Consider the following 26,843-nt stretch of genomic DNA (forward strand, 5'->3'; position numbering starts at 1 on the left):
AGCGGAGGCCAGGCCAAGCGTCCAGAGCAATCCCCTGGGACACAGGAAGTGCCTCAGGCACCCAGGGAAGGGCGATGCACGTGGCTGCAGGGCCATCACCTGACGGCCTCTGTCAAGGGCTCCTCTGAGACCACAGGACGAGACCTTCGGCACCAACTGCAGTGGATACGGCAATCCTGGGTCTGAGCAGGGAGCACTCGAAGGCTGACTGTACCAACACTCATCAGGCCCGAGGCAGCACGCGCCACCTGCTCCCCGCGCATCCCCCCTGCACCTGCACCTAACACAGCACTGAGCAGGGCACACTGGCTGCAGACAGGCAGGGGCACGCGCCCACGGCACTCGCAGTCCATCCTCAGACCACGTGACCTCCGCTGGCAGCCCTGCCTCCTGCTGCCCAGCTATCAACCTGCAGCTCGAGTTTCCTGACAAACAGGGAGAAGGACAGCCGTTCTCAGTGCTGCCCTGAAGGCCCAAGTGACAGACTGCACAGCAAGCGCTTAGCACAATGTCTGCTGCAGGCAAATGTCCAATCAACGCTGACTGCTCTCATCATCACCAACACCAAAATCACCATCACCACCACCACCACCACCATCCCCACCACCACCACCACCACCACCACCATCACTACCACCACCACTTCCACCACCATCACTACCACCACCTCCACCACCACCATCACCATCATCATCATCACTACCATCACTACCACCACCACCTCCACCACCACCACCTCCACCACCACCACCACCACCACCATCATCACCACGCACTACTGTACCGCGTCCCGGTCCTCATGTGCCCATGCTCAGGACTGTCTGAGCCGTGAAGGAGTGCAGCCTCCTCTCCAGGGCCCCAGCACTTCCCCGACACTAGCAAGGGCCTAGCAAGGGCAGAGCAGGTATCCGGGAGCCCCTGGGGAGCCCCGTGGCGGGGACACATGCCATGTCATCTCAGATCCTGAGTAGCTGGCTCTGTCCTCAGCCCATATAACCAAGAGGCAAAGCAGCAGAAACAAGGTCAGGGCAGTGGAGGCCAGCCTCACTGGGGGCAGTCACGTTCCCATGGGGGCACGGAGAACTGGCAGCACTCACACCAGGGACAGGCCGTGCCGCTGGAGCTGCTCGAGGATGGAGAGCAGAGGCCGGCCAGATGGCAGCGTGGCCAACCCTAGCCTTCCCCCGAGGACTGCCTACTGACGCTCCCTGCAGACCCCAAGCCCACACCCAGCCTGTGCACACGTCCTCCCAGACCCTGCCATCGGGGATGGCCAGGCGTCACCACGCACAGGCGGGTCACGGCGTGCTCTCACTCAGCCCTCCCATCAGTGGACAGGGACGCACCTCCAGCCCTGAGCATGCGAATACATGAGAAAGCGTCTGTCCCGGCGTGGTGGAGAACTGAGACTCACCAGCCCAGGTCAAGGCTGCAGCCCCAGGGCACGCAGGGACCTCCTCCGCCCCAGGCTGCAGTGGCCCAGCAGGTGGCTCTCGTCCCCAGCATCTGCTCAGTGCAGGACGCTGTTTCCATACCCCCTGCCAGGGTCCCAGCAGACTCTCACCCAGGGGCCCCCCGGGGAGGAGGGGCTGTGTGTCCCTGAAACAGGCTGCCAGTGTCGCTGGAGAACCATGGAAGATAACCGTCACAGAAGGGGTCCAGCGTCAGGCTCCACGCGCCCAGGGCTCACTGGCAGTCTCCAGCGTCAGGCTCCACGCGTGCAGGACGCACACTGGCAGCAAGGCCCGAACTCTGCACGTGGACTTGGCAGAGGCCTGAGCCAGCACCACACCAGGAGCCTGCTTCTCCAGGCTCCGCAGCCCAACACAGCCTCCTCCTACGGGGCAAATTCGTGGGGACCAGCACCCCCAGCCCTGCCTCCTCTTCCTGGAACTCAGCCCAAGGACACGGTATTCACAGAGTGCGCCACAGGGACGATTCTCACAGCACCGGGACAGGCCCACACCCAGCGCCAGGCTCTGCACACAGGTCACAGACCAACGTCTTAAAGCACTCCTTGAAGGGCTGGCGCTGTGCCACAGTGGGAAAAGCCACTGCCAGCAATGCTGGAATCCCATATAGGCGCCAGTTTACATCCCAGCAGCTCCACTTCAGATCCAGCTCCCCATTAAGAAAAGCAGCAGAAGAGGGCCCAAGTGCTTGGGCCCCTGCACCCACGTGGGAGCCCCGGAAGCAGCTCCGGGCTCCTGGCTTCAGCCTGGCCCAGCCCTGGCTGCTGTCGCTATTTGGGGCGTGAAGGAGTGAATGGAAGACCTCTCTTTCCCTCCCTCTCTGTGCTCTGGCTTCTACATGAACGCATGCATGCCCCTCCGTGGTGAGGGCAGCCCTTCCTCAGGGCGGACAACCAGCACTTCCTGGGGCAGGGGGAGCGGGAGCCTGGCCCGCAGCACTGCAGAAGCATCCAGGGGCGGCCCACACCCCCAGGGCCCACAGCCAGGTGTGACTGTAACAGGAAGAGGCGGAGACTTCACCAAAGCCAGCATGGCCAGGCAACTTGAGGGCAAAGGCCACAGCTGCCAAACCCATCTCTACTGCCGCTGCTGGGGCCTCCCATGATCAGGGATCTGTGTCCTTCCTGGCACTGGGGAGTGAACGAAGGGCTGGGAATGGCAGCCCCAGCACACACAAGCCCGCAAGCATGTGAACACACCGGCTCTCAACGCACCTGCCCACAGCCCGCGACTGTCAACTGAACCTGGGCCCCAGGTCACCACTGTGGGACACGCTCCCCCAGTGCCACCAAGCCGCTGGGACACGCTCCACTGGGACACGCTCCCCCAGTGCCACCAAGCCGCTGGGACACGCTCCCCCAGTGCCACCAAGCCGCTGGGACACGCTCCCCCAGTGCCACCAAGCCACTGGGACACGCTCCCCCAGTGCCACCAAGCCGCTGGGACACACTCCCCCAGTGCCACCAAGCTGCTGGGACACGCTCCACTGGGACACGCTCCCCCAGTGCCACCAAGCCGCTGGGACACGCTCCCCCAGTGCCACCAAGCCACTGGGACACGTTCCCCCAGTGCCACCAAGCCACTGGGACACGCTCCCCCAGTGCCACCAAGCCGCTGGGACACGCTCCGCTGGGACACGCTCCCCCAGTGCCACCAAGCCGCTGGGACACGCTCCCCCAGTGCCACCAAGCCGCTGGGACATGCTCCCCCAGTGCCACCAAGCCACTGGGACACGCTCCCCCAGTGCCACCAAGCCGCTGGGACACGCTCCGCTGGGACACGCTCCCCCAGTGCCACCAAGCCGCTGGGACACGCTCTGCTGGGACACGTTCCCCCAGTGCCACCAAGCCGCTGGGACACGCTCTGCTGGGACACGCTCCCCCAGCGCCACCAAGCAGCAGCCGCAGTGACCAAGTATATCTCGGCTCCCAGACAGGACGCACTGCGCAGCCCCAGCACCCTGCAGCTGGCAAGACAGAAACACAGCAGCCTGGCAGGGAGCAGACCTCGCCGGTGAGCAGACCCACCAGGAACCCCAGCGTCAGGGCCTGGGGTCACCATGCCTCCTACACACACCACCCCTTCAGCACCGTGTCCAGCACAGGCCCCACGCTGGGCAGCGGCGGCACCTGCCAGCCCCCTCTGCAGTCCTCCTGCACTAAAGGACGAGCCCATGGTTCACAGGGGCTGAAGCACCGACCCTTGAAAGCGTTCCCAGGAGCCAGGGCAGAACCAGGGCCCCCTGGCCACCAAGACCTGTGGGGAGGGGGCTGGGTCACCTGCTTCGTGGGAGAGAAGAGGCAGTGGCCCTACCCCCAAGAGGCTACAAGGCTCTCCAGGGACCCAGGCTCCCAAGAGTGGAGGTTGGCCCAGGAGTCACTCAGACGTCCTCCCAGCACACAAGCTGCTCCCTGGGGCAGGGGCTCCACTCCCAAGACCCCCAAGATCCCCAGGAGGAGGTGGCTGCTCAGCCCAAGGCGCACCCGGTGCTGGGGCAGGGGTGGGGCACACACAGTGGCCTGCCCCACGCAGCTCTCTGGGTGGAGACCAGCCACAGACACCGCCGTCTGGCAGGAGAAAACTCAGCCTGTCTCCGCTCCCCTAATAGTTCATTCTGTTTCATTTTCAAAGTGAAAGGAAGGGGATCGCTGGGCGAACGTTAAAGCTTTAATTTCCAATCGCTTCTAATGCCTGTTTCATCTGACAGTGGCTTTGAAAGCAAAAGGCAATCTTCATCACGGAGGTTTTAACGTAAACTGATGTGATTATGTCCAACACAACCAGATGCTCCTAAACCCTGTTTCCCAGTGACATCAGTCCCCAGAATAAGAAGCCCTTCCTCCTGGCTGCTAACAAACTACTAAGGTGCTCCCTCTCTCCACCGCCTGATGAGGCCGTGGCTGGATGACCCACAGCAAGCACGGGCCCAGCCCTGTTCACAGCTCCATCCACTGGGCAGGCCTCACAGGGTACCGGGGAATCCTGCCGTAGTCATGGCCACCCACGTCCAGGCATCAACCACACACACCTGCACCGGCCTCTAGCAACTCAGCCCGTGCTGGCCCCACGAAAGCTCACTGTGGCAATTCCACACTTGTCTGGGGCAGACTCAGGGCCCAGCCTCAGCCAAGAAGGCCTGTGGGCACCTGCCAGCAGCAGAGGTCATGGCTGCCCACAGGAGGCCTGTCCCTGTCTCTGTCCCCGTCTCTGTCCCCATCCCCATCTCCGTCCTGTCTCTGTCCCCATCCCCATCTCCGTCCCTGTCCCTGTCCCTGTCCCAGTCCCTGTCCCCGTCTCCGTCCCTGTCCCTGTCCCCGTCTCTGTGCCCATCCCTATCCTGTCCCTGTCCCCGTCTCTGTCCCCATCTCCGTCCCTGTCCCCGTCTCTGTCCCCATCTCCGTCCCTGTCCCTGTCCCAGTCCCCGTCTCCGTCCCTGTCCCAGTCTCCATCCCTGTCCCTGTCCCCGTCTCTGTCCCCATCCCTATCCTGTCTCTGTCCCAGTCCCTATCTCCGTCCCTCTGCCCCAGTCCCCGTCTCCGTCCCTGTCCCAGTCTCCGTCCCTGTCCCCGTCTCTGTCCCCATCCCTATCCTGTCTCTGTCCCAGTCCCTATCTCCGTCCCTCTGCCCCAGTCCCCGTCTCCGTCCCTGTCCCCACCTTTGTCCCCAGGTGCTGACACAGAGCTCCTAGAGCCTGGGCGTGTCCCGAGTGACAGGCGTTCCAGCAGAGCACAGTGAGAACTCCTAATGAGGGGACTCGCACAGGTCCGAGGTGGCCCACAGGGGCCGCGCTCCAGAGCCTGTGATGAGGGTGGGGCGGTGCTGCAGGGGGCCGTGGAAGCTCAGCGTGGCTCAGAGTGGGCTAGCACTGGGCACGGCGGGTGCAGCTGCCACCCCGCCGGCTGCTTTGCTTCCAATCCAGCTCCCTCTGACGCGCCTGGAAGAGCAGCAGAAGACAGCCCAAATCCTTGGACCCCTGCATCCATGTGGGAGACCCAGATAAAGGACCGACTCCTGACTGCAGCCTGGCCCACCTCTGGCCGTTGAGGCCATTTAGGAAGCAAACCAGCGGACAGAAGGTCGATCTCTCTCTCTCTCTCTGGTGGATAGAAAGTATCTCTCCCCCCCCCCCCCATAGAAGGAATCTCTCTCTCCCCCCACCCCAGTGGATATCGCTCTCCCCCTGCCGCGGATAGAAGGAACCCCCCCCCCCCAGTGGATAGAAGGTCTCTCTCTCTCCCCCTCTCCCTCTCTCTCTCTTCCTCTCCCTCTCTCTATCTGCCTCTGCTTCTCTGTAACTCTGCCTTTCAAATAAATAAATTAATCTTTAAAAAACAAAAAGTGCTTCAAGCTGCAGTGCACGCGCAGGGCCAGGAGGGGGGCGGCTCTACACCCTCTCCACGGCCCACCCCATGCCCCTCCCTCCAGCTGCACCTGGGCAGCAGACAAGTACTTGTAAACAGGGCACTCTGCTGGGTGCTGGTCAGCTTTCCAACCTGAGGAGGGCTCGACTCCCCTAAGACAAGACAGCAAACAGGCATGGGTCGTGAGCTGCCCACTCGGCTCGCTGCCGGGCTGGCATTTCTGCTCTCTGGAGGGCACAGTCCACACACACCGGGACCCCAGGGACCAGGCCTCAGCACCAGGACGGGGCCCCAGGGAGCAACAGGAAAGCCCACGTCGGAGCAGAAGCCCCATAGCAGGAAGCCGAGCCAGCACGCCCGAGGGGCGACTTGGCAGGGCATCCGGACCATGCTGTGACCCACGCGGCAGGAGCGCGGGCATCGCCGCCCGCCAACCCCAGCCCCCGAGCGGCGCGGGCGGGCGCGGCACCTGCTGCTGATGCTGCTGTTCTTGTCCTTCAGGGCGAGTTCTCTCTGCTGCAGCTCCACGACGAATCTGGAAAGGTCTTCCGGAGTCCTGGGGAGAGAGGTGACACAACAGGTTCCAGCTGAGCCCAGGCCCCGCCTCTGCACCCCACACCCGCCACGGCCCACAGCCGCCCGGCCCTGGGCAGCACCTGCTCACCATGCTGCCTCCAAGCAGGCCCACCCCCAGCAACGTGGCAGAGGAGAGGAAGGGCAGGGCGTGGGCACACAGCACGTGGCCCCCCATTTCCCTCGCCACCTGCCACACACAGGAATACACAGGAAGCAGGCACCAGGGCCACATGGGGTGAGCCACGCCGCAGCCTCACGGCCGAGGGAATCGGGTCCAATGCCGACCGCGGCCACACAGGCGAGGCAGGCACTTCGTGGGAGGGGAGACCCCGCTCCACACAGGCAGAATGGCTACTAGTCACCAAGTCAGAGCACCCTGCCAGTGAGCCCCGTGCTGCACCAGCAGCAGCCACTCACAGCAGGCACAGCCAGGGACCTCTAAAGAAGCCAAGCGTGGCGCTCCCTGCCTACACCGAACCTAAAGCCCACACCCTGCAGATCCCGCGCAGAGCTCCGTCGCGTGCAGCAACAGCCCACGCGTGCCCCCAGCCTCGCGTCAGGCGACACTGCCCACAGGGCTCCTCCCCAGATCTTCAACCAGAAAAGGCACGGCTTCCACAAGCCTGCTCAAGCCCCCAGCCCCAGCCGCTCCCCAGCCAGTACTGCCTGACAGGGCACCAAGGACGGCCGTCACCGACCCTGCTTGCCACTGGTGGGGGCTTCTGGCGCGTCTTCCAGCGCAGGCACCAGGTCCCCAGAACTCATTTCCCCGAGCAGAGCCCCGCCCTCCCCCTGCACCCCCCCACCCCGGCCACAGGATCCCTGGTCTCCTATCTGCAAAGAGCCGGCGCTCACTCCCAGGGTCCCCCACAGAGGACAGGGCTCTTCCCTGGACGTCTGGCGGGAACAGGGCCCTGTAGGTCAGCAATCAGCTGGGTGGGAAAATGCTCACGAATCTAAGGGATTTTCTGAGAAACTGATGCCTGGGAGGGAGGCGAAGGGTCAGCCACTCTCCCCAGAGTCCAGCCTCAGGGCCAAAGCACGTGTGCCATGCGAGGAGGATGTGTCTAACGCCATCCTCTGAATGCATTTTGTCTGAAAGGCAGAGAGACAGATGGGCAAGGGACCTCCCATCTGCCGGCTGGCTCTCCAAACGCCTGCAGCAGTCGGGGCTGGGCCAGGCTGAACCCAACTCCTATCCCCCACGTGGGCGGCTGGGCCGTCTCCTGCTGCCCCAGGGTGCACACCAGCAGGAAGTGGGACCAGGGCAGAGCAGGAATGTGAACCCGGGTGTCCACTGTGACACAGGTGTCCACGGCAAACACCGCCCATTCTCAGCCACCTGCAGCTGCATTTCCCAGCTATGGAAACGCTGGGGCAGGGGGCACGACAGCCAGTTCTCACGGGACAAAATGGCTGCTGGGCTCCCAAGACAGCCCTACCCTTCGAGGCCAGGGTGACCACTCCGGTTGGGCTCTTTGGTCAAACGGTGAACCCCTGGCCTTTTGGCAGGCAGTGTGCCACAGCAGGTCAAGCCACCACGCACGACGCCAGTACCCCCACTGAAGTGCCAGATCAAGCTCCGGCTACTTTGCTCCCAGTCCGGCTCCCTGACAGTGCACTTGGAGAGGCCCGGAAGAGGACCCACGGGAGTGATCCGGCTGGACTCCTGGCTCCTGGCTTCCACCCGGCCCAGCCCTGGCTGTTGGCAGCCACTTGAGGGATGAACCCAGACTGGAAGATGTCTGTGTGTCTCTCCTCCCCTCTCTCTTTGTACTCCACCTTTCAAATAAATAATAAATAATCTTGATTAAAATAAAAAAGTTGAACCCAACACTGCTCACACGGACGAGGAAAGCCTCCGTCAGCCCCGACCCTGGCCTGATGAGACGGCGGTCGGACCTCCCAGGGGCCTGGCGGCACTCCCAAGGCCAGCACTGTGACCTGGGAGGCAGCAGGGGGGAGGCACACCACACATGCCCACACGCACGTTCCTCCCCTGAGCCACAAGGGCCTGAGCACCCCCAGACGCCCGGATGGAGGCGGGGACATCTGCACACTGAGGCCAAGGCCCGTCTCTCAGATGCAGAGAGTGCAGGGAGTGTGCTGGCTGCGGAAGGGTAAGCCCCCCAGGGACACTCCCGCTGGGCCACAGAGCAGCCGCCCAGCCCACGGCTCAGAGCGCAGTCGGTACAGACACCGGAGCCCCCGGCGGGCCAGGGTCTGAGGAGTCCTGTGAAGGGACAAGGGAAGGTGTGATCACCGAGTGACCGTGTCCCCTGGGTATGTGAGCACAGAGCGGCCCCATGAGGCAGGAGACACACACTCCTGCCCCGGGCCCCGTCCACAGAGGCCCACAGCACAGCCAGCGGGCAAGTGGGCCCGGCAGCCTCCCGCACGTCACACCAGGAGACACACTCCTGCCCCGGCCCCGTCCACAGAGGCCCACAGGACAGCCAGCGGGCAAGTGGGCCCGGCAGCCTCCCGCACGTCACACCAGGAGACACACTCCTGCCCCGGCCCCGTCCACAGAGGCCCACAGCACAGCCAGCGGGCGAGTGGGCCCGGCAGCCTCCCGCACGTCACAGCAGGAGACACACACTCCTGCCCCGGCCCCGTCCACAGAGGCCCACAGCACAGCCAGCGGGCAAGTGGGCCCGGCAGCCTCCCGCACGTCACACCAGGAGACACACTCCTGCCCCGGGCCCGTCCGCGGAGGCCCACAGCACAGCCCGGCAGCTTGTTCCAGGTTGGAGCTGGGTTGGGTTGTCTGCTGGAGCAGACAGAGGTAGCCCCGACTTGATGGTGCTATCTGGAGTTCTTAAACTGAGAATCCACATTACACGTGTAAGCGTAAATCAGAGCTGAGCCAGTTCAGGAAGAAACCCAAGGAGGAGCCCTGGCACCCAGGAGCGGGCACTGGACAAGGCACCTACCAGGCCCTACTCCACGTGGCACATGCCAGGGCCTGGGCCCAGGGGAAGGCATGAGAAGGCCCCGCACGTGGGAGCTGGGCGGTGGGAGCCCCGGGGGCAGCGAGTCCCTGAAGGAGGCGGGCCCACGAAGGGTTACTGGGCAAGGCCGCCCCAACGCCACTCCCCCGAGAGCGGAGGCCCAGACTCCCGCCGCTGGCAGAGTGGCTCCTCTCTGGAAGGCTCCTGACCTGTGTGTGGTAAAAGCCACTCAGGAGTGCTTACCGGGCGGCCTGGGGATCAGCTAAGTGCCGGCAACTCAATGGCATCAGGCCAAGTACCATTACAGCCTAAAAATAGTGCCTGCGAGGCCGCTCTAAAACCTGCACTTCACAGGCTACGGAGCGAGCAAGAGGCCCCCGGAGCCTGCAACTGGGAGCTGACAGCACAGAGCCGGCCCAGCCGTGGCCCGAGCCACGACATCTGCTGTTGAAAGCCCTGCTTCAGCTGTGAGCCCCTTTCATCCCAACTGCTGGGTGGGGGGGCGGGGGTCTCTGTTTGATCTGCGCTGAATTCGGACTCAACTCAGCTGCGTTCAGAGCGACAAAGGCTCGCGGGGAGTCAGGCCGCCGATTTATTTCTGGGTAAAGCAACTCCAGACCCAGCAGGAGCTATTTTGAGCCCCTGACAGCAGATGCCCTGGCTCTGGCTGAAGCCCCGAGTGCCAGTTCCGCTGAGTTGGAAAGAAAGAGACGCAGGCAGGACTGCAGTCCTCAGAGGTGGCGGAGCAGCCACGGCCGGAGTCGGCCCAACGCAGCACGGAGCTCCTCCCGGGGGGCAACTTCTCCAAAGGACACGACCCGGGGCCTGCTGTGCCGGGTGCCGGCGGGCGTGCCCCCCGGGGAAGGGGTCACTCAGCAAGACGGCCTTCCTCCATGGGGCTGCATGGTGCAGGAACGCGTAGAAAGCACCAGGCAGGGCCGCCCAGGCGAGGGGGCATCAAGTCAGGAGGGTCACGAGTCTCCAAGACCTAGCCCGCCGGAGCCCCAGGACGCACAGAGCACTGTGGCTTCCCCAGAGAAGCGAGAGCAGCTCCAGGCCGTGCGGGGCCCCGGGCCAGGTCCTGGTGGCTACCAGAGGCCCCTGAGGCCGCTGAGCAGGAGACCAGAGCCCATTCTGGAGGACACAGACATCCAGGCTTCATCCAAGCCAGGGCCCCTCTGTGACACCCTGACTCGCACACACGACAGGGGATGGAGGCCACACTCCGCTCAGCACCAGCCCCAGGCCACCCGGCAGACGCCTGTCACACTGCCCCTCGGCCACAGTCGGCCACCACCTCCGCACGGGGAAAAGGCCTCTAACTCCCCGTCAGGCTGCCGGACAGAACCCAGGTGCAAGGAGGCAAGGGCTTCTCAAACCCATCGCCTCAGAAAAGCCCAGCGCCAGGCACGTCCCAGGGGCCCGGGCTGCCCCCTTGGGCTTCAAGTAAGCCCCGCCCTCCGCGGACCTGGCGCCCTGTCACTCTGACTGGGCCGCTTCCTCCCGCAGAGCGCGTGAGGCAGAGCTGGGAGAACTCGTGACCCCTCTCGGAGCAGCACCCCTCTCGCCGCAGCTCACCCACTGAACCCACACCACCGCACTACGGACAAGGAGCTACGCCGACCCACACAACGGAATCTGTCCACAGTCGGGCAAGAGTGCGCCGCGAAACCAAAGTACGAGCCACGGAACGTGAGGGCACCGTGCCGGTGACCGTGAGACGCAGAGCCGGCCCGGCCTGGGCCTGCACACGGCTGGAGGAAGGGGAAGGCCCCGCCTGCTGCAGGACGGCGAGGGCTGCAGGGACCCGAGACGGCGCGGCTTCCCGGACTTCACCCGGAGACACAGCACTATTCAACACGCGCTCAGTGAACAACTTTCCGAAGCTCCGCATCGCAGCCTGACGCTGCAGATTCCGGTCCGATACGAAAGTTTCGTAGACAGGAAGTTACTGCCATGAACATTCATGCAGGAAATCTAACTACTTCCGCTTAAGGCAGAAGGCTCGTAGGACGCCTCAGTTCTGGTCTGGTCTGTGAGGGAGAGACTTGATCCAGAGCCTCGGGGAGACACAGAGAGGACAGGACGCTCTGTGACACCTCGGGCCTCTGCCAGCACCAGAGGCCACAGCAATGCGCAGGGCCCAACCCGCCAGGGCACGGGAACCTCGAGGACTTGGAGCCAAAGGAAACCTCTTTCCTACAGGAAGTGAGGCAGCCGCAAACCTCAGGACGGCTGCGGAGGCCTGACCGTACCCCCGGCTCCTCAGCGGGCGACTCCCCAGGGTCCGCACGTGTCCAGGAACCAGGATGTCGCAGCCGTGACGTCTAAACAGACACCTGCACTCTTCCTGGGCGCCCTGCCTCGTGAGCCTTTACAGACCAGGTATTGCACAGCAACTTTTTTTTTTTTTTTTGAGTGATTTTCCTTTGAGATTTTCCAAAGCATTCAACTTTGTTTTCCCAGAAACGCTGCTTTCTTTACACATTTATTTTTCATCAGCTTCCATAATATTTAATTAAATTATGTAATTGCAATGACATGTGCAGCTGGCATCGACAGGCACGCTCAGCAGGGACCACAGCGGCCCCCGGGGAGCCAGGCTGAGCGAGCAAGCGCCGCGGCCGGCCCCACCGCAGCAGGAGACACCGACCACGGGCGCCTCCGGGGGCGGGAGGGGCGGGGCGGTCGCGGACGCAACACGGTTCCCAAAGAACCGTCCTCCTCTTAACTCGAGGACGGGTGTGCAGCCGACTGTGGGACTCCTCCGAGACAGAGCTGCCTGCGTACAACACACTTCAATCTTCTAAAAAATTAAAAACAGCCAGCCAGTCGTGAAGTTCACGGTGTGGGAGGAACCTAGCAGAATTTTCCAGAGCAAGCTGGGGTGCACTGGTCAGGTGTACAGCGGTCACAGCCTTCAACAGCGGCTGCCCTCCGCTCCATAGGACCCCCGGCGCCACAGGCGCCCAGCGCGAGTCCCAGGGAACAGAAGAGCACGCGCGGGGGACGCTCCGCTTGCCAAAGGCAGATGCCGGGGTGAGAGTCTGGCCTGGTGGTCACGACACTGCTCCCTGGCGCCCCTGCTGCCGATAACTTCCTGCTCACGGGCGCCTGGGCGAGCACCGGGGTCTCTGCCCCCACAAGGGAGACTCAGACGGAGTCCCAGCCCCTGGCTTCTGCCCGGCCCTCCTGGCTGTTGCAGCATTTCTGGAGTAAACCAAGAGATGGAGAACTCTCTCTCTCTCTCTCTCTCTCACCTCTCTCAAACAAGTAAAATTCTCAAAAACTTTTTTTAGAAGCAGATTTTGGGGCCACGCTGTGGAGCGGCAGGCAAAGCCGCCCCCTGTGATGCCAGTATCCCACATGGGCGCCGGTTCGTATCCTGGCTGCTCCACTTCTCATCCAGTGCCCAAGTGTCTGCGCCCCTATGCTCATGCTGCAGACCCCGCTGAAGCTCCGGCTTCGGCCTGGCCCGGCGCTGGCCACTGCAGCTGGGGTGAACCAGCGGATGGACGCACTCGCGCGTGCTCTCGCTCACTCTCCCCGCACCCAGCCCCCCACCCCGTTTCTCTGTAAATCTTTAAAAAGAAAATGAGATTCTGCAGCCCACCAAGGCAGGCGGCAGGCAGCAGCCGGGACCCACGGTTCAGTCAGGAGCCCCCGTGCTCCCTGCTGCCGGCCGATGGCTCTGCTCACCGCTCAGCTCAGCTCCCGCACCCGAACGCAGGGGCAGCACCAGCACCCACCACACGCACCGGTCGTGAGAACGCTGTCCGCGGAGGCCGAGCCAGGCACCAAGCGACGGAGCCTTGGGGGAGCACTGTCCTGCGGCACGCCGTGCTGGAGGACTTACTGCCAACCTAGCACCGGCGTCCGACGGGCAGCTCCTGGCTGCCACACGCACTCGTCCAGCCCAGGCTCTCGTGAAGCACATCCCCACGTCACGGGGCTCTGCAGCACGCGTGGCTGTGTGGACACACACTGGGAGAACAAGCACCACCCGGTCCCAGCACAGGAGGTCCATGGCGCCCACCTGCGCCCACCAGTGGACAGTGTGCAGAGCAGCGAGAGTGGCCCGCAGGTCACTCAAGCCCAGCTCAGCCTCAGCCCCCAGCGCACACGGCGGGAGCAGCACCGCTGCACCGGGCACCGCTCCGACCTGGTGACGACGTCCACCACAGCAGTGCCACCAGAAACCCTGGCCCACATCCAGGCAGGGATAAAGGTGAACCTACACGGAGCAGCGGGGCAGGGGAGAGGCAAGCCCCGGTGATAGAACCAAACAGGGACGCGGGCAAGGGGGCGCTGCTTCCCAGCTGTGCCCAGGACCCCGTCTGCACATCTGGGGCGGCCCTCACTTCACTTCACCAGCTGAACCCCCACACCCTGCACTGAGTCCCACAGTCCTTAAGGCAAACAGCAGCCTTCACAACAAGGCCTAGGTGGAAGACAAACGCAGGGCGGGGGAGGGAAAGGGGAGCGGACAGAAAGCAGAGGGTGGGGACCCCGATGGGTGCTCAGGAAGCTCTCTGAGAGGCGCCAACTGAGCAGGCTCTCAAAGCTATGCCGCCAGGGGCAGGGGCCTGCCTGGAGGAACTCAAGGATCCTTCCTAGTGGCACAGAGGCGCTGTGTCTGTCAGAACTCGGAGCCGGCACCTCCAGCTGCACGTGCCAGACTGTCTCCGGCACACATGCCGCCCCGGGCAGGCTGAGCCATCAGGACAGGCTGACACCCGCCCCCAGCCCTGGGGACCTGGAGCAAGTGCACCACACACAGCAGAAAGCAGAGCACTGCACCGGGCCTGGGAGGAGCACCCTGCACCTCTGTGGCTCCACGGCAGATGGCGTGCCCATGGGACAGGAGGGCCACATGTGCCGCTGGGCAGCAAGTTCCCCACCCATGAGAGGGGAGACAGGCAAGCCCAGGACACCCAGAACCTGCGGCCAGGCCGCAGCACCACGGCCAGAGCCCCAGGGCTCACACCACCGTTCTAGAGTCTTCTGGGGTCTGCCTCCAAGCTCCGCCTGCCGAGGTCCAGATGCCACTCAGTGTCCACGAGCCAGCAACTGGGCTTAACTGCTCCAGGGAAACCAGGGGTGTGGGTCCCCAGACACATGTAAATAAAATGGAGAAATTTCAAATTTACAGTTGCTGCCTTCAAATTCTTTCTCCCAGCTCAGGAAGGATTAAAAGGACTTCAAAGCAGCCTGGGTTCCAATTAAGCCAGTGTGACCACCCCAGGGATGCCAGAATATTCCTCTGATTAGCAAGAGGCGCTCTTTGAACTGTTCGAGCTAAAAAAAGCTCTCAGAACCTTTCAAACAAATGCCATAATTTCCTCTCCCTCTTCCTCACTCTTCGGGAAAGTTGATCTTTTGAACGCTTGAAACGTTTGAAACAGAGACTGGATAATGGCCCACAACTCCATTCAGTGAGGAGCGGGGAAGGGGGCAGCGCGCAGAGGGCTTGGCTGCACGGGACCACCTGGGGCCCAGCCCTGACCACACTCGAGTGGCCAAGAGGCCCAGAGGGAGCCGTGTCAGGTGGGACCAGCCTGCACAGGACTGTATCACATCCTCGCTTCCCCCGGGGCCTCGACAAGAGCCCCAGGCCAACTTAACGGGAAAGAGCCACCGCCAGCTCACGCTGTCCAAGCAGGGCGAGCCGGCACACGGAGCGTACATACCTCCAGAAACGAGGCCGTGATGCCTGGGCTGCAGTCAGCACTGGGCAGGACCCTCACTGCCCACGAGGGAGCCACGGCTCACACAGCCGGCACGGCCCACGTGTGCTCAGAGCGTGACAACTACATGCCCACGGCACGCCCAACGGCGAGGGAGTGCAGAGACCAGAGGCCCGTACAGTGACCTCAGCCCACAACCCAGGACACAGGTGGCGTGGGAGCCGCTACAGAGCCCCGATGCCACGGTGCTGCAGACTCGCCAGTCACCGCCCTGCCTGCTCTACTGCGGCCACGACCTTAATGCTGAGAAGAGAAAAGCCCTCCCCTCCCCGCTGCCCAGCCCCATCCCACCGACAAGGACCTCTCGATGGTAGAAGAGCCGCAGACGGCAGACCGACTTCTGGGGAAACCAGGCCACGCGACCCAGGACTGCAGCAGACACAGAAAACTGAGCAGCAGAGGCGAACCTCCCGGCGAGGCGCAGGCCACACTTGCAGAGCGCGGCTGTCCCAGGCTGGCCCCATCTCGCCTCGCCGGTCGGCCGTGGGCTCACCCTCGCAGGCTGGCCCCCGTCTCTCCTCTCCAGTTGGCCGTGGGCTTACCCACCCAGGCTGGCCCCCGTCTCGCCTCGCCTGTCGGCCGTGGGCTTACCCACCCAGGCTGGCCCCCATCTCGCCTCGCCTGTTGGCCGTGGGCTTACCCACGCAGGCTGGCCCCCGTCTCGCCTCGCCTGTCGGCCGTGGGCTTACCCACGCAGGCTGGCCCCCGTCTCGCCTCGCCGGTCAGCCGTGGGCTTACCCACCCAGGCTGGGCCCCCTCTCGCCTCGCCTGTTGGCCGTGGGCTTACCCACGCAGGCTGGCCCCTGTCTCACCTCGCCTGTCGGCCATGGGCTTACCCACCCAGGCTGGCCCCCGTCTCGCCTCCCCTGTCGGCCGTGGGCTTACCCACCTGGGCTGGCCCCCGTCTCGCCTCGCCTGTTGGCCGTGGGCATACCCACCCTGAAATGAGAGGAAGGCACCTGGCAGCCTCAGCCCCACCGGAGATTCTCTTTCTGAAAATGCAAGCACACTATGGACCCACCCATCTGGCTGTGGGGGTGATAGGCGCAGCCAGGGCGTGGGCCCCAGGGCAGAAGACCGGGAAGGGCATTCCAGAGAGCCAGGGGTGAGGCGGGCAGCTGGACGGACACCCATGGCCACAGGTGGACAGTCACGGAAGGACCAAGATGTGCCGGAGTGCATGGAGCCACTTGAACACGTATGTTTTAAACACGCTGCATGCCCAGTGCTCACACGTGCTGTTCCTAACAGGAGAAAGTGAACAACTCAATACCCAGCAGGAGGGAGGGACACAAGTGGCCCCTGCAGCCACCCCCACGACGCGACACAAGTCCACGCAGGAAAGGACAGTCGGGGGACGCGATGACGCAGCGCAGGACTCCCCCTGCAGAGGCCAGGGCACCCGCGCCCACGCCCGCAGGCCTGGGGCTGACTCCTGGCTCCAGCTTCCTGCTAACACAGAGCGCACGACGCAGCAGTGGCGGCTCAAGCAGCGAGGTTCCTGCCGCTGGCACGGGAGGCCTGGCCTGGGTTCCCAGCTCTCAGCTTCAGCCGTCTGGGGAGGAAAGCAGCATTTGGGGGCTCCACCTCTCAAGTAAAATGTAAGACACATGGGCAGTGCCTGGCAGGTGTGGGATTAGGAGCGACAGTGCTCTCCCACCATCTGTCAGTCAGGACGTCTGTCCACACTGTGATAAAACTAAGCTTTGCTGTGCTAAGGCAAACAAGTACTCAGGAACACAGACCGCGAGGCGGAGGGAAACCCCTTCCCCAGCCCGCCACGGCACGCGCCGCTCACGGGTCCCCAGGGGCCCAGCTGTCCGCACGGAGCCACGGCCCCAGGGCTGGGTGCTGGGATGCCAACAGCAGCACGCACCCGGCCTACAAGAAGACAGGACGGTGAGGGAGGGAGAAGCGCCGAGGACAGAGGCCTGGCATGCCGTCTGCGGGGGCCACGGACGGCTTCCTGGAAGAGAAGGGATCTGGACAGAGCCTGGCCGAGCTGGAGGGAGGAGGAGCCTGAATCCATCACAGTCCCGCTCCAGGCCTCAGGCGGCCCTTCACGCTGACGGGGCCACTCCGGCCAGGGCTGCCACAACCTGGACCAACACCTGCAGACCAGAGGTGTCCTCTGGAGTCCTGGCCACCAGGTTGAAACAATGGGGAAAGGGGGCAAGGCCGCCCAAGCCACCCCAACAAGGCATCCCACATGTGAATAAAGCCAGCCCAGACGCCCCGCCCCCACCCACCACCTGCTCCAGCCGCCAGGTTAGCCCCAGAAACAGAGTCCTGGGAATTTCTCAGTGACCCTCGGGAGCCAGCAAGCGCCCAGCGCCGGAGTGGTCTGGAACACAGAAAGGCAGGCCCAGCGCCTAGGGACAGTGTGGAGAGGCCTGGGAGCAGGGAAGGTGACAGGAGAGACTGCAGAGATGGGCTCCTGGCAGCTGCGGGTACACGTGTGTGACCCCCACCCCCGCTTCATCTCACAGGGGCCTCTGAAGGCAGAGTGAGGAACGGGGTGCGGGTGGAGACGGCGATGGCGTGAACTGCGGTGGGGCTGGGCCAGCATCAGCATGGAGGCAGGACCGGCAGGACCAGTGCCGCCCGGTGGGGGCGGGGAGCCCGGCCGGGAAGCAGGCGTGTGGAGGGGCAGAGGCGGACCCGGACCTGCTGCACAGACGGGGTCAGCACTGCCGGAGACACGGGAAGAGCTGCCTCTGCCCCCAGCCCCAGGCAGAACAATTTCTCCCTTTCAACCATTCCCAGACACAGCTGGAACGCAGGTAATCTGGCAAGATGGCTAAGCTTTAACAGGGCCTCAGAAGGGCCCAACTGTCCTTGCTGCTACACTCTGGGTGGCTCCGGTTAACGAGCGGGCAGAGAGAGCGATGGAGACCACGGGGAAGCCCGATGCTCTGCGGAGCAGCCACAGCAGAACGCCAGGCCCGCAGAGCCCTGAGGCCAGCACTGCCACAGTCCTCTTTGTTGTTGTTGTTGTTGTTGTTGTTTGGAGATTTTTATTTTATTTATTTGAGAGGCAGAGTTACAGAGACACAGAGATCATCCATCTCTGGTTCACTCCCTAAATGGCCAACAACAGCCTGGGCTGGGCCAGACCAAAGCCAGGAGCCAGGAGCTGCTTCTAGGTCTCCCACATGGGTGCAGGGCACCAAGCACCTAGGCCATCTTCCGCTACTTTCCCAGGTGCATTAGCAGGGACCTGGATTGGCAAGGGAGCAGCTGGGACTCAAACTGGCACCCACATGGGATGTAGGTGTCCTGGGCAGTAGCTTTGTCTGCTCCGCCACAGCGCAGCCCCACCTCTGTCCCCACTGACAGGTGGGCACACCAGAGACTGATAGGTTTGACAGCCTGCCTCGGGTTGACAGCTGGAAGAGGCAAGAAGGGGATCGAGCCATCGAGATGGAGACGTTCCAGCTCCTGCGCCCTCAGAACCCAAGCACACACATGACCTGCTCATGCCCCCCCCAACGCACAGAGCAGGCCATGGAGACACCATGAACAAGCCGAGGCTGGTCACCAAGCACCAAGCACCAAGCACTTAGCCCACAAGACGGGGGCACTGCGGCCACTGTTCAGTGAGACCACGAGCGCAGCACCCCAGGGCCCAGGCTGCACCCACGGCCAGGGCCATCCTCATGAGAGGGAGGGGCTCTCAGGAGCCCATGCCCTCAGCCGACAGCGCGGGGGTGAACAGCAGGAGACCGCGGTGCGCCCCTGCATGCCAGGACACCCGCCAGGGCCCAGCACCACAGCAAAGGCGCAGCTCCACTCCCGTCAGAGCTCAGGGCACAGAAATGCTGGCCACACCCCTTCCTCACACGCTCAGGAGCCGAACAGAGAGCAGCAGCCGCAGCTCCCGAGCCCATGCCCCATGTAACCCACCCTCATCTGTCAAACCGTGGGTTAGGACCCTCAGGAACCACAAACAGGATGTAGAAGTCCCAGCATGGCGCCACCGGTGCCTGCGCCGTGGCCAGGGCCCGTGCTGTCCTGCGCCGGGAGCCTCGGAGAGTTCCAGGCCAGCCAACACAGACTGGATGCTGAGGCTCACTCCCAGGCATCATTTTCAAACACGAAACGCCCACTGCCGTTTGATAACACTAGTGCAACTGACAAGGCAGTCGGCTGTTTCCGCGGCAGCAGAAGCAAAGCTAAAAAATCATGGAAATGAAACCACAGCGGAGGCAAAGACGAAGCTCGTGCGAGATCTGACGGGCACGAGCAAGGACGGGCCCCAGTTCCAGAGGCAAACAGGCTCATGGGACGGTGACAGCACATCCCAGGAACAACCGAGACTCACGGAGACCCAGGACATAGCCGCCACCCGCCCTCCCTGAGACTGCAGGCCACGGCGGCCGCGCACCCTGCCCGAGACCCAGGGCCCTAGAAGATGTGGGACCCGGGCGAGACCAGTGATGCCGTCCGCCCACACTCTGCAGGGGCCCAAAGCCAGTGCCTGCAGGCCATGTGGCCACGTCGTGAGGGTTGGCCTCTGCACAGAGGCTGAGACGCCACCTGGGGTGTTGGGAAGCCTACAGAGCCTGTCACGGTGCCTGGCTTCAGGCCACCAACCAAGTTCCCCGTCCGGTTTCAGCAGCTGACGATGGCTCAAGCACTTGGGTCCCCGCCACCCTCATGGGGGTGGGGGGCCAACATGAGTTCTCAGCTCCCACCTTCAGCCCGGCCCACCCTAGCTGCTGCAGTCACTTGGGGAGTAAACCAGCAGATGGGAGGCCTCTTTGTCTCTCTCAAATAAACAAACAACATACAGGTGGAACGTGAAGACCCTGGCACCTGCCACAGACAGCACGCAGGGGCCGGCCACTGAGCCACAGACTCCGGCCACCCTTCTGGCCCGAAGCCCTGGCCATTGTGTGCACCGCACACGTCAGTCCTTCTAGCACTGCTTTTTACAAATCAGGTCCTGGATGCCTTGACAAATTCAATCCCACGTGTTCCGGATTACTTAGGACAGCCTGAGTAAAAGTTTCTAAAATGTCACTTCCGGCCGGCGCCGTGGCTCAATAGGCTAATCCTCCGCCTAGCGGCGCCGGCACACCGGGTTCTAGTCCCGGTTGGGGCGCCGGATTCTGTCCCGGTTGCCCCTCTTCCAGGCCAGCCCTCTGCTGTGGCCAGGGAGTGCAGTGGAGGATGGCCCAGGTGCTTGGGCCCTGCACCCCATGGGAGACCAGGAAAAGCACCTGGCTCCTGGCTCCTGGCATCGGATCAGCGCGGTGCGCCGGCCGCAGCGCGCCAGCCGCGGCAGCCATTGGAGGGTGAACCAACGGCAAAGGAAGACCTTTCTCTCTGTCTCTCTCTCTCACTGTCCACTCTGCCTGTCAAAAAAATAAATAAATAAATAAAATAAAATAAAATGTCACTTCCTAATATTTGCTGCTGGGATATAAGAAGTAACGTCTGTTTCTGTACACTGATTTTTGATTTTCACTTTACTAATTATTCAGAGGAGCAGAGACAGAAGAGAAGCCCTGTGCACTGCTCCCTCCCCAGATGCCAGCTACAGTTGGGGCTGGGCCAGGTGAAGCCAGCAGCCGGGAACTCCATCTGGTCTCCCACATGGGCAGCGGGAACTCCGTCCCTGAGCCGGACGCTGCCTCCTGAGGTCTCATCGGCAGGGAGCTGCGGGGGGGAGCCCCATCCGGAAGCCGGGCGCTGGGATGGGGGACGCCGGTGTCCTAACCAGGAGGCTACGTGCCAACCTCCGCCCCGACGGTGTGTCCTGCGACTGCCACGCTCACCTCCAGCGCCAGGGCGTCCTTACTCTCTGTAAGCAACAGCGCTATCTGCAAGCGCTCTCACTTCTCCCTCCCCACAGTCCTGCCGCCGGCATCTTTACGCTGGCACTGCCGGACAGCAGCGGCCCACCTCAGAGAACCTGGGTTCAAGCCCCGGCTCAGGTTCCTGACTCCGGCTTCCTGCTAACGCAGAGCCCTGGGAGACAGCAGCGATGGCTGCTGCCACCACCTGGGAGAAACGGACAGAGCTCCCAGGCCCTGGCTCTGGCCCCAGGCCAGCTGTGGCCCCTGCAGGCACTTGGGGAGTGGATCAGCAGATGGGGGAGCACTCTCTGCCTCTGTATACGTGTTTCTCTGTAAATTAAAAAAAAATCAACCATCTGCAGAGAGACAGACACAAATATTTTAACAAGAGAAGATACTGGATCAAGAAAAGAATTCCAAGAGAAAAGAACATTCCTGCACAAAAGGAGCTCTGGGAAATCAGACTGTGCGAGCAGAGATGGGGCAATGAATCAACACAGAGCTGCAAAGGTGGAGAGCAACCCCAGTGAGAACAGAGACCCAGAGAACCACCGCCATCTGAGATGCATCCCCACGGCCTCGCTGAACCGACAGCAACAGCACGGCGGCGAACACCAGAGGACCAACCTGGAGAGGCCCTGGGCCACCGGGCGCAGCCCAGCACCGCGACGCTACCACCAAGGCTCGGCTTCCTGGGATGTCAGGATCAGCGAGCACCTAGGAGCTCGGGGCACCCCGCAGGCAGCCCAGGAGGCAAAATGGCGGCAGTGCCCAGCGAGACGGGAGCAATGCGTCCCAGAGTTTGCAGAAAGCCGACTGGCAGCCCACAGTTCTACTCAGTCAAATCGGTGGTCAGCTGGGAGGACAGGACACAGGTGCCCGAGACTGGCCACGTCTCACAACGGGGCCTTCACAGCAGGTCCTGGGAGACGCATTCTCCTGAGGGGCAGGGAGGCAGACAGCCAGGGAGGAGGAGAGGTGGGGAGGGAGCAGGGGTGCTCACACCCAGGGAGGAGGAGAGGTGGGGAGGGAGCAGGGGTGCTCACACCCAGGGAGGAGGAGAGGTGGGGAGGGAGCAGGGGTGCTCACACCCAGGGAGGAGGAGAGGTGGGGAGGGAGCAGGGGTGCTCACACCCAGGGAGGAGGAGAGGTGGGGAGGGAGCAGGGGTGCTCACACCCAGGGAGGAGGAGAGGTGGGGAGGGAGCAGGGGTGCTCACACCCAGGGAGGAGGAGAGGTGGGGAGGGAGCAGGGGTGCTCACACCCAGGGAGGAGGAGAGGTGGGGAGGGAGCAGGGGTGCTCACACCCAGGGAGGAGAGGTGGGGAGGGAGCAGGGGTGCTCACACCCAGGGAGGAGGAGAGGTGGGGAGGGAGCAGGGGTGCTCACACCCAGGGAGGAGGAGAGGTGGGGAGGGAGCAGGGGTGCTCACACCCAGGGAGGAGGAGAGGTGGGGAGGGAGCAGGGGTGCTCACACCCAGGGAGGAGAGGTGGGGAGGGAGCAGGGGTGCTCACACCCAGGGAGGAGGAGAGGTGGGGAGGGAGCAGGGGTGCTCACACCCAGGGAGGAGGAGAGGTGGGGAGGGAGCAGGGGTGCTCACACCCAGGGAGGAGGAGAGGTGGGGAGGGAGCAGGGGTGCTCACACCCAGGGAGGAGGAGAGGTGGGGAGGGAGCAGGGGTGCTCACACCCAGGGAGGAGAGGTGGGGAGGGAGCAGGGGTGCTGACACCCAGGGAGTAGAGGTGGGGAGGGAGCAGGGGTGCTGACACCAGGGAGGAGAGGTGGGGAGGGAGCAGGGGTGCTCACACCCAGGGAGGAGGAGAGGTGGGGAGGGAGCAGGGGTGCTGACACCAGGGAGGCGAGGTGGGGAGGGAGCAGGGTGCTCTCGGGAGCTTTTGCTCCTTGCTACTCGAGGCAGAGCTGGGACAGAGCCCTCCAGGAGGCACCACGGGCGTAGCTGATGTGTGTGACAGCTGGGTGAAGAATGGACAGTCCAGAGCCCAGGGGGAATCAGCAGGAAGCAGACAAACAGCTGAGCCCGTGAGAACTGGCTCCGTCGCCAGCTTCAGCAGGAGGAGGAAACCAACGCCTGGTCCTCCATGGCCCCGGCACGAGTGGGCGAAGCCAGCCATGGGAAGACGACGCAGCCAGGCCTGGGCACGGGGGACAGGGCACACGTGAGGCCGACGAGGGGTGCTCGGGAGCACCATCCGAGCCTCGTCTCGCAGCCAGGGAAGCTGCGCCTCACGCACAGAGGCAGGAGCCAGGAGGCGGCGCACAGCTCGTGGCTGGTTCCAGCAGGCGGAGTGCCAGCCTCTGGGTGAGGGAACCGGTACAAGAGACAGAGAGGCCACAGAGCGGTCACTACGCCTGCCCTTCACTCTACACGACCATGACAGAAGACGTCGCCGGACACAGTGAAGGGCAGTGACCAACAAGGCCAGGGCCGAGCCGGGAGTCACTGCACGGTCAACCAGAGGTGGGGACAGAAGCTGGGCACCCTCAGAACAGCCCCTGCTCACGACGCCTGTACCAGGCTCGTCTGACTTCTGACCTCACCCGCGGGATCCTTGGCCGGCTCTGGTCTCGTCAACGTGGCAAGAAGGGCCGGGATGGGACGTGGCCGGCCCAGCAGGTTCTCGGAAGTTCCAGTCTCGGTTCCCCTCCCCGCAAAGTTCCTCCCATGGAGGCCCGGGGCAACAACTGCTCTGGAAGTCCAACGAGGCGGTGCGGCTGCTTCCCTGGGCGCTGCCTGGCGGCGGCGAGCAGCTGCCAACGTCCCGCCGGGAGGTGCCGCACTCTCCCAGCCTGCAGGCAGCGGTGGTGGCTCTCCCGGGAGAGGCACGGGTGTCCCCGGGGGGCCCAGGGCCGTCCACTCCAAGAGAGTGAGGGGCTGCAGGGGACAAGGGCTAGAGTCCAAGCCTGAGCCGGAACGCGGCCTACACCCGAGCCTCAGCCTGCTGATCTGTCACGCGGGCCCACGGCGTATCAAGGGCTGCAGGCAGCACAGGGAGCTGCAGCAACAGCAACCCCGCTGCCTCCCGGGGGCCTGGCTGAACCCCTGGTGGGTGTCCCCACGAACTCAGGCAAGTCCCCCAAGCCTTGGAAACTAGATGCAACCTGTGGAGCTGAGGGTGGGCTTGCTGGAAGTGCTGAGGCAGGACTGCGCGTCGGCGTGGAGCCCGGGGCTCACTAGCAGATGGGGACGCAGACGGACGCTCGGGTCTGCTCCCTACCAGGAGACGCCCTGCGCCACCCCAGGAGGCTGCCGAGGCCAAAGGCTGACCCAGGGGTTCCCTTCCTGTGCCCCGAGACAGGCGGGGCTATAGTAGCACTAGTTCCTGAAGCTGGAAACGAGGCAGGGGGACACGCCAGGACCTGAGCCCAGGCTGCATGGTGCCACGGCCCCCAGCACAGTGCCCACTCCAGAGTGAGGAGCTGTGGTCTGCAGGTGACACAGCACAGTCACAACATCGGCGATAACATCTCGACCCCAGGCGGCTTGGACTGGAAAGGAAAGGCTGAGGAGGCCTCAGTACCTGGCACCAGAGACCAAGCCTGGCACGGCCGTTTCACCCTGCGTCTCCAGGAGAAAACGGGCACGGGGGAGAGGTGGCCCTGAACGCGGCCTGGCTCACAGTGCTGACCCAGGGCTGCCTGGGAAAGCCATCGGGACTCTGCCACCAGAGCCCGCCTGGCGCCGGATGGACCCACTCTCTGCAGGGCAGGGGCACGAGAGATAACAGCGCAAGGCCAGGCACAGCCTGGAGGCAATGCCGTGCCAAGGTCAGCCAGCATCCACACCCAGGGAGCCGGCTGGGCTGCCGGCAGCCCCAGGGTTACAGTGCAGAGCCCAGGCCCCTGTTCTCCGCACCCTCACACTCCCGCAACGAGCAACCCCTCAGCACGCCATTCTCAACACGAGAGAGAAGTACAAAGAGAAACTCAGCATCCCAAAGAACGACGGCCTGTCTTGTAGCAGGTTATCTCCAACGTTCACCGAAACCTCGGCAGGGCCTGCACGGTGGCACAGGGGGCAAAGCCGCTGCCTGTGACGCTGGCACGCCATATGGCATCGTTCAAGTTCCAGCTGCTCCACTTCCAATCAAGCCCCCTACTAATGCACCTGGGAAAGCAGCGGAAGATGGCCGGGGCCAGGCCCCTTGCTGGCTGCCGCCGCCACTTCAGAGTGAACCACTGGATGGAAGATCTCTCTCTCTCTGCCTCTGTGAAACTGCCTTCCAAATAATTAAATCTTTTTAAAAAACCTCATCAAGAAACACCTTTAACAGCTTATCAAAGTCATCAGAGAAAGTGCCTTTGAAAGTGCACCCTCCCATAAAAGCAGCAACGATTAACATCTGAAATCCCCTTCTTGTCTTGAAAGGCCGACAGAGAGAGGGAGAGACAGACTTCCACCTGCTGTTCACTCCCCAACTGCCCACAGCACACAGGGTCGGACTGGGCCGACGGCGGGAGCCAGGAACTGCCCACAGCAGACAGGGTCGGACCAGGCCGACGGCGGGAGCCAGGAACTGCCCACAGCAGACAGGGTCGGACCAGGCCCACGGCGGGAGCCAGGAACTGCCCACAGCAGACAGGGTCGGACCAGGCCCACGGCGGGAGCCAGGAACTGCCCACAGCAGACAGGGTCGGACCAGGCCCACGGCGGGAGCCAGAACTCCATCCAGGTCAACTACGCGGGTCGCAGAGACCCACCTGCTGGAGCCTGTACCTGCTGCTCCCGCCAGGAGGAGAGCTGGAACAAGCAGCAGGCCGCCCAGTATGGGGTGTGTGCATCCTAACTGCTAGGCCAAATGCCCACCCCAGAGTCAGCCGTTTGAATCCAAAGGTCAAGCTCGCGGCAACTGAAAATGAGCCGTGTCCGAGGAGGGTGAACTCGGGGCACTGAGCTCACAGAGGCCAGCCCCTGCCCCGTCACAGCAGCCTTGCCGGGTCCCCACCACACTCCCAGGCCAGGGGAAGGCAGAGAGGGGCAGGCTTCCTTCAAACCATCCATCTCAAGGAAGAGCCCCTGCAGGACTGGGCCCTGACTGCCCGGAGGGCCGTGCCCGGCTGGGGGCAGTGGGGGTGACCACCAGGCGTGTCAGACACAGCAAGCCTTCACAGAACACCGGGACAGCAGGAGCCCACCCGCTGTGGGGCTCTGTCTGCTGGGGCCCTCGGGGCACAGACAGGCAGGACACTGAGCTCACGCTGGGCAGGGCCCGTGAGGCCACAGCGCTCACCTCTTCCAGCCGGGAGCTCTGAGAGCAGGAGCGAAAGCTGAGGCAGAGCTGCCGACGGCGGCTGCCCCCGGGACTGCAACCCGACATGCACCCAGGGTTCCGCGTTAAGACGTGGCGCGCCCTGTCCCCAGGCCTCCCAGGATCCGTGTCTGACGTCCACTCGGGCCCGTCCTGGGTGGAAGACACACATTCTGGCCTGATGCTCCCGGTCAGCGTCAGAGTCAAATAAAAAGTGTCCACGGATGACACAGCCGCAGTAGGCCAGGTGAACTCACTGCTGGGTGTCTTCCAGCAGGAAGTGTCTGATGAGGTTTGTGGTAACAGACCAGGCAAGGGGGCTGTTTCCCTGGCATCCCGAAGACGAGACTGTTGTGGGTCTAAGGACATGACTGTTGCCGGACTGGCCGCTGCAGGTGGACAGGAACACGACCGCCCTCAGGAGCTCCGTGTCTTTGCACCCTGCAACACTCCGGCCCCTGCAAGGTGCGGCTCGCCCGGCCTTTAGACCAGGGCACCGGTGCTGGGGCACGGCCTCCGGGAGGCGCAGTGGCCCAGCTCCCTCCCGCTCTCCACTTTGCTCCTGCTGCTCCTCACACCAGGGCAGCTCGGCCGCCCACTCGCCAGGAGTTCTCGCCTGGGGAGGACACTCCGCAGCTGCAGGTTCCCATCGGCTCCTTCTGAG

The 26,843-nt window shown here is 63.5% G+C and overlaps 1 protein-coding gene across 3 annotated transcripts in view; it reads right to left on the minus strand.

Annotated features, from left to right (window-relative positions):
- The window catches only part of MAD1L1 (mitotic arrest deficient 1 like 1), a 280,453-nt gene that overhangs the window by 222,645 nt on the left and 30,965 nt on the right, over window positions 1-26,843 (minus strand). For all 3 annotated transcript variants that reach the window (XM_070064279.1, XM_070064278.1, XM_070064280.1), the window contains exon 10: window positions 6,303-6,389. In XM_070064279.1, the coding sequence (XP_069920380.1) occupies window positions 6,303-6,389 (87 nt within the window). The remainder of the gene's footprint in view (window positions 1-6,302; window positions 6,390-26,843) is intronic.

The sequence above is a fragment of the Oryctolagus cuniculus genome, chromosome 19, assembly GCF_964237555.1.
Source record: "Oryctolagus cuniculus chromosome 19, mOryCun1.1, whole genome shotgun sequence".
Classification (NCBI taxonomy): Eukaryota; Metazoa; Chordata; class Mammalia; order Lagomorpha; family Leporidae; genus Oryctolagus; species Oryctolagus cuniculus.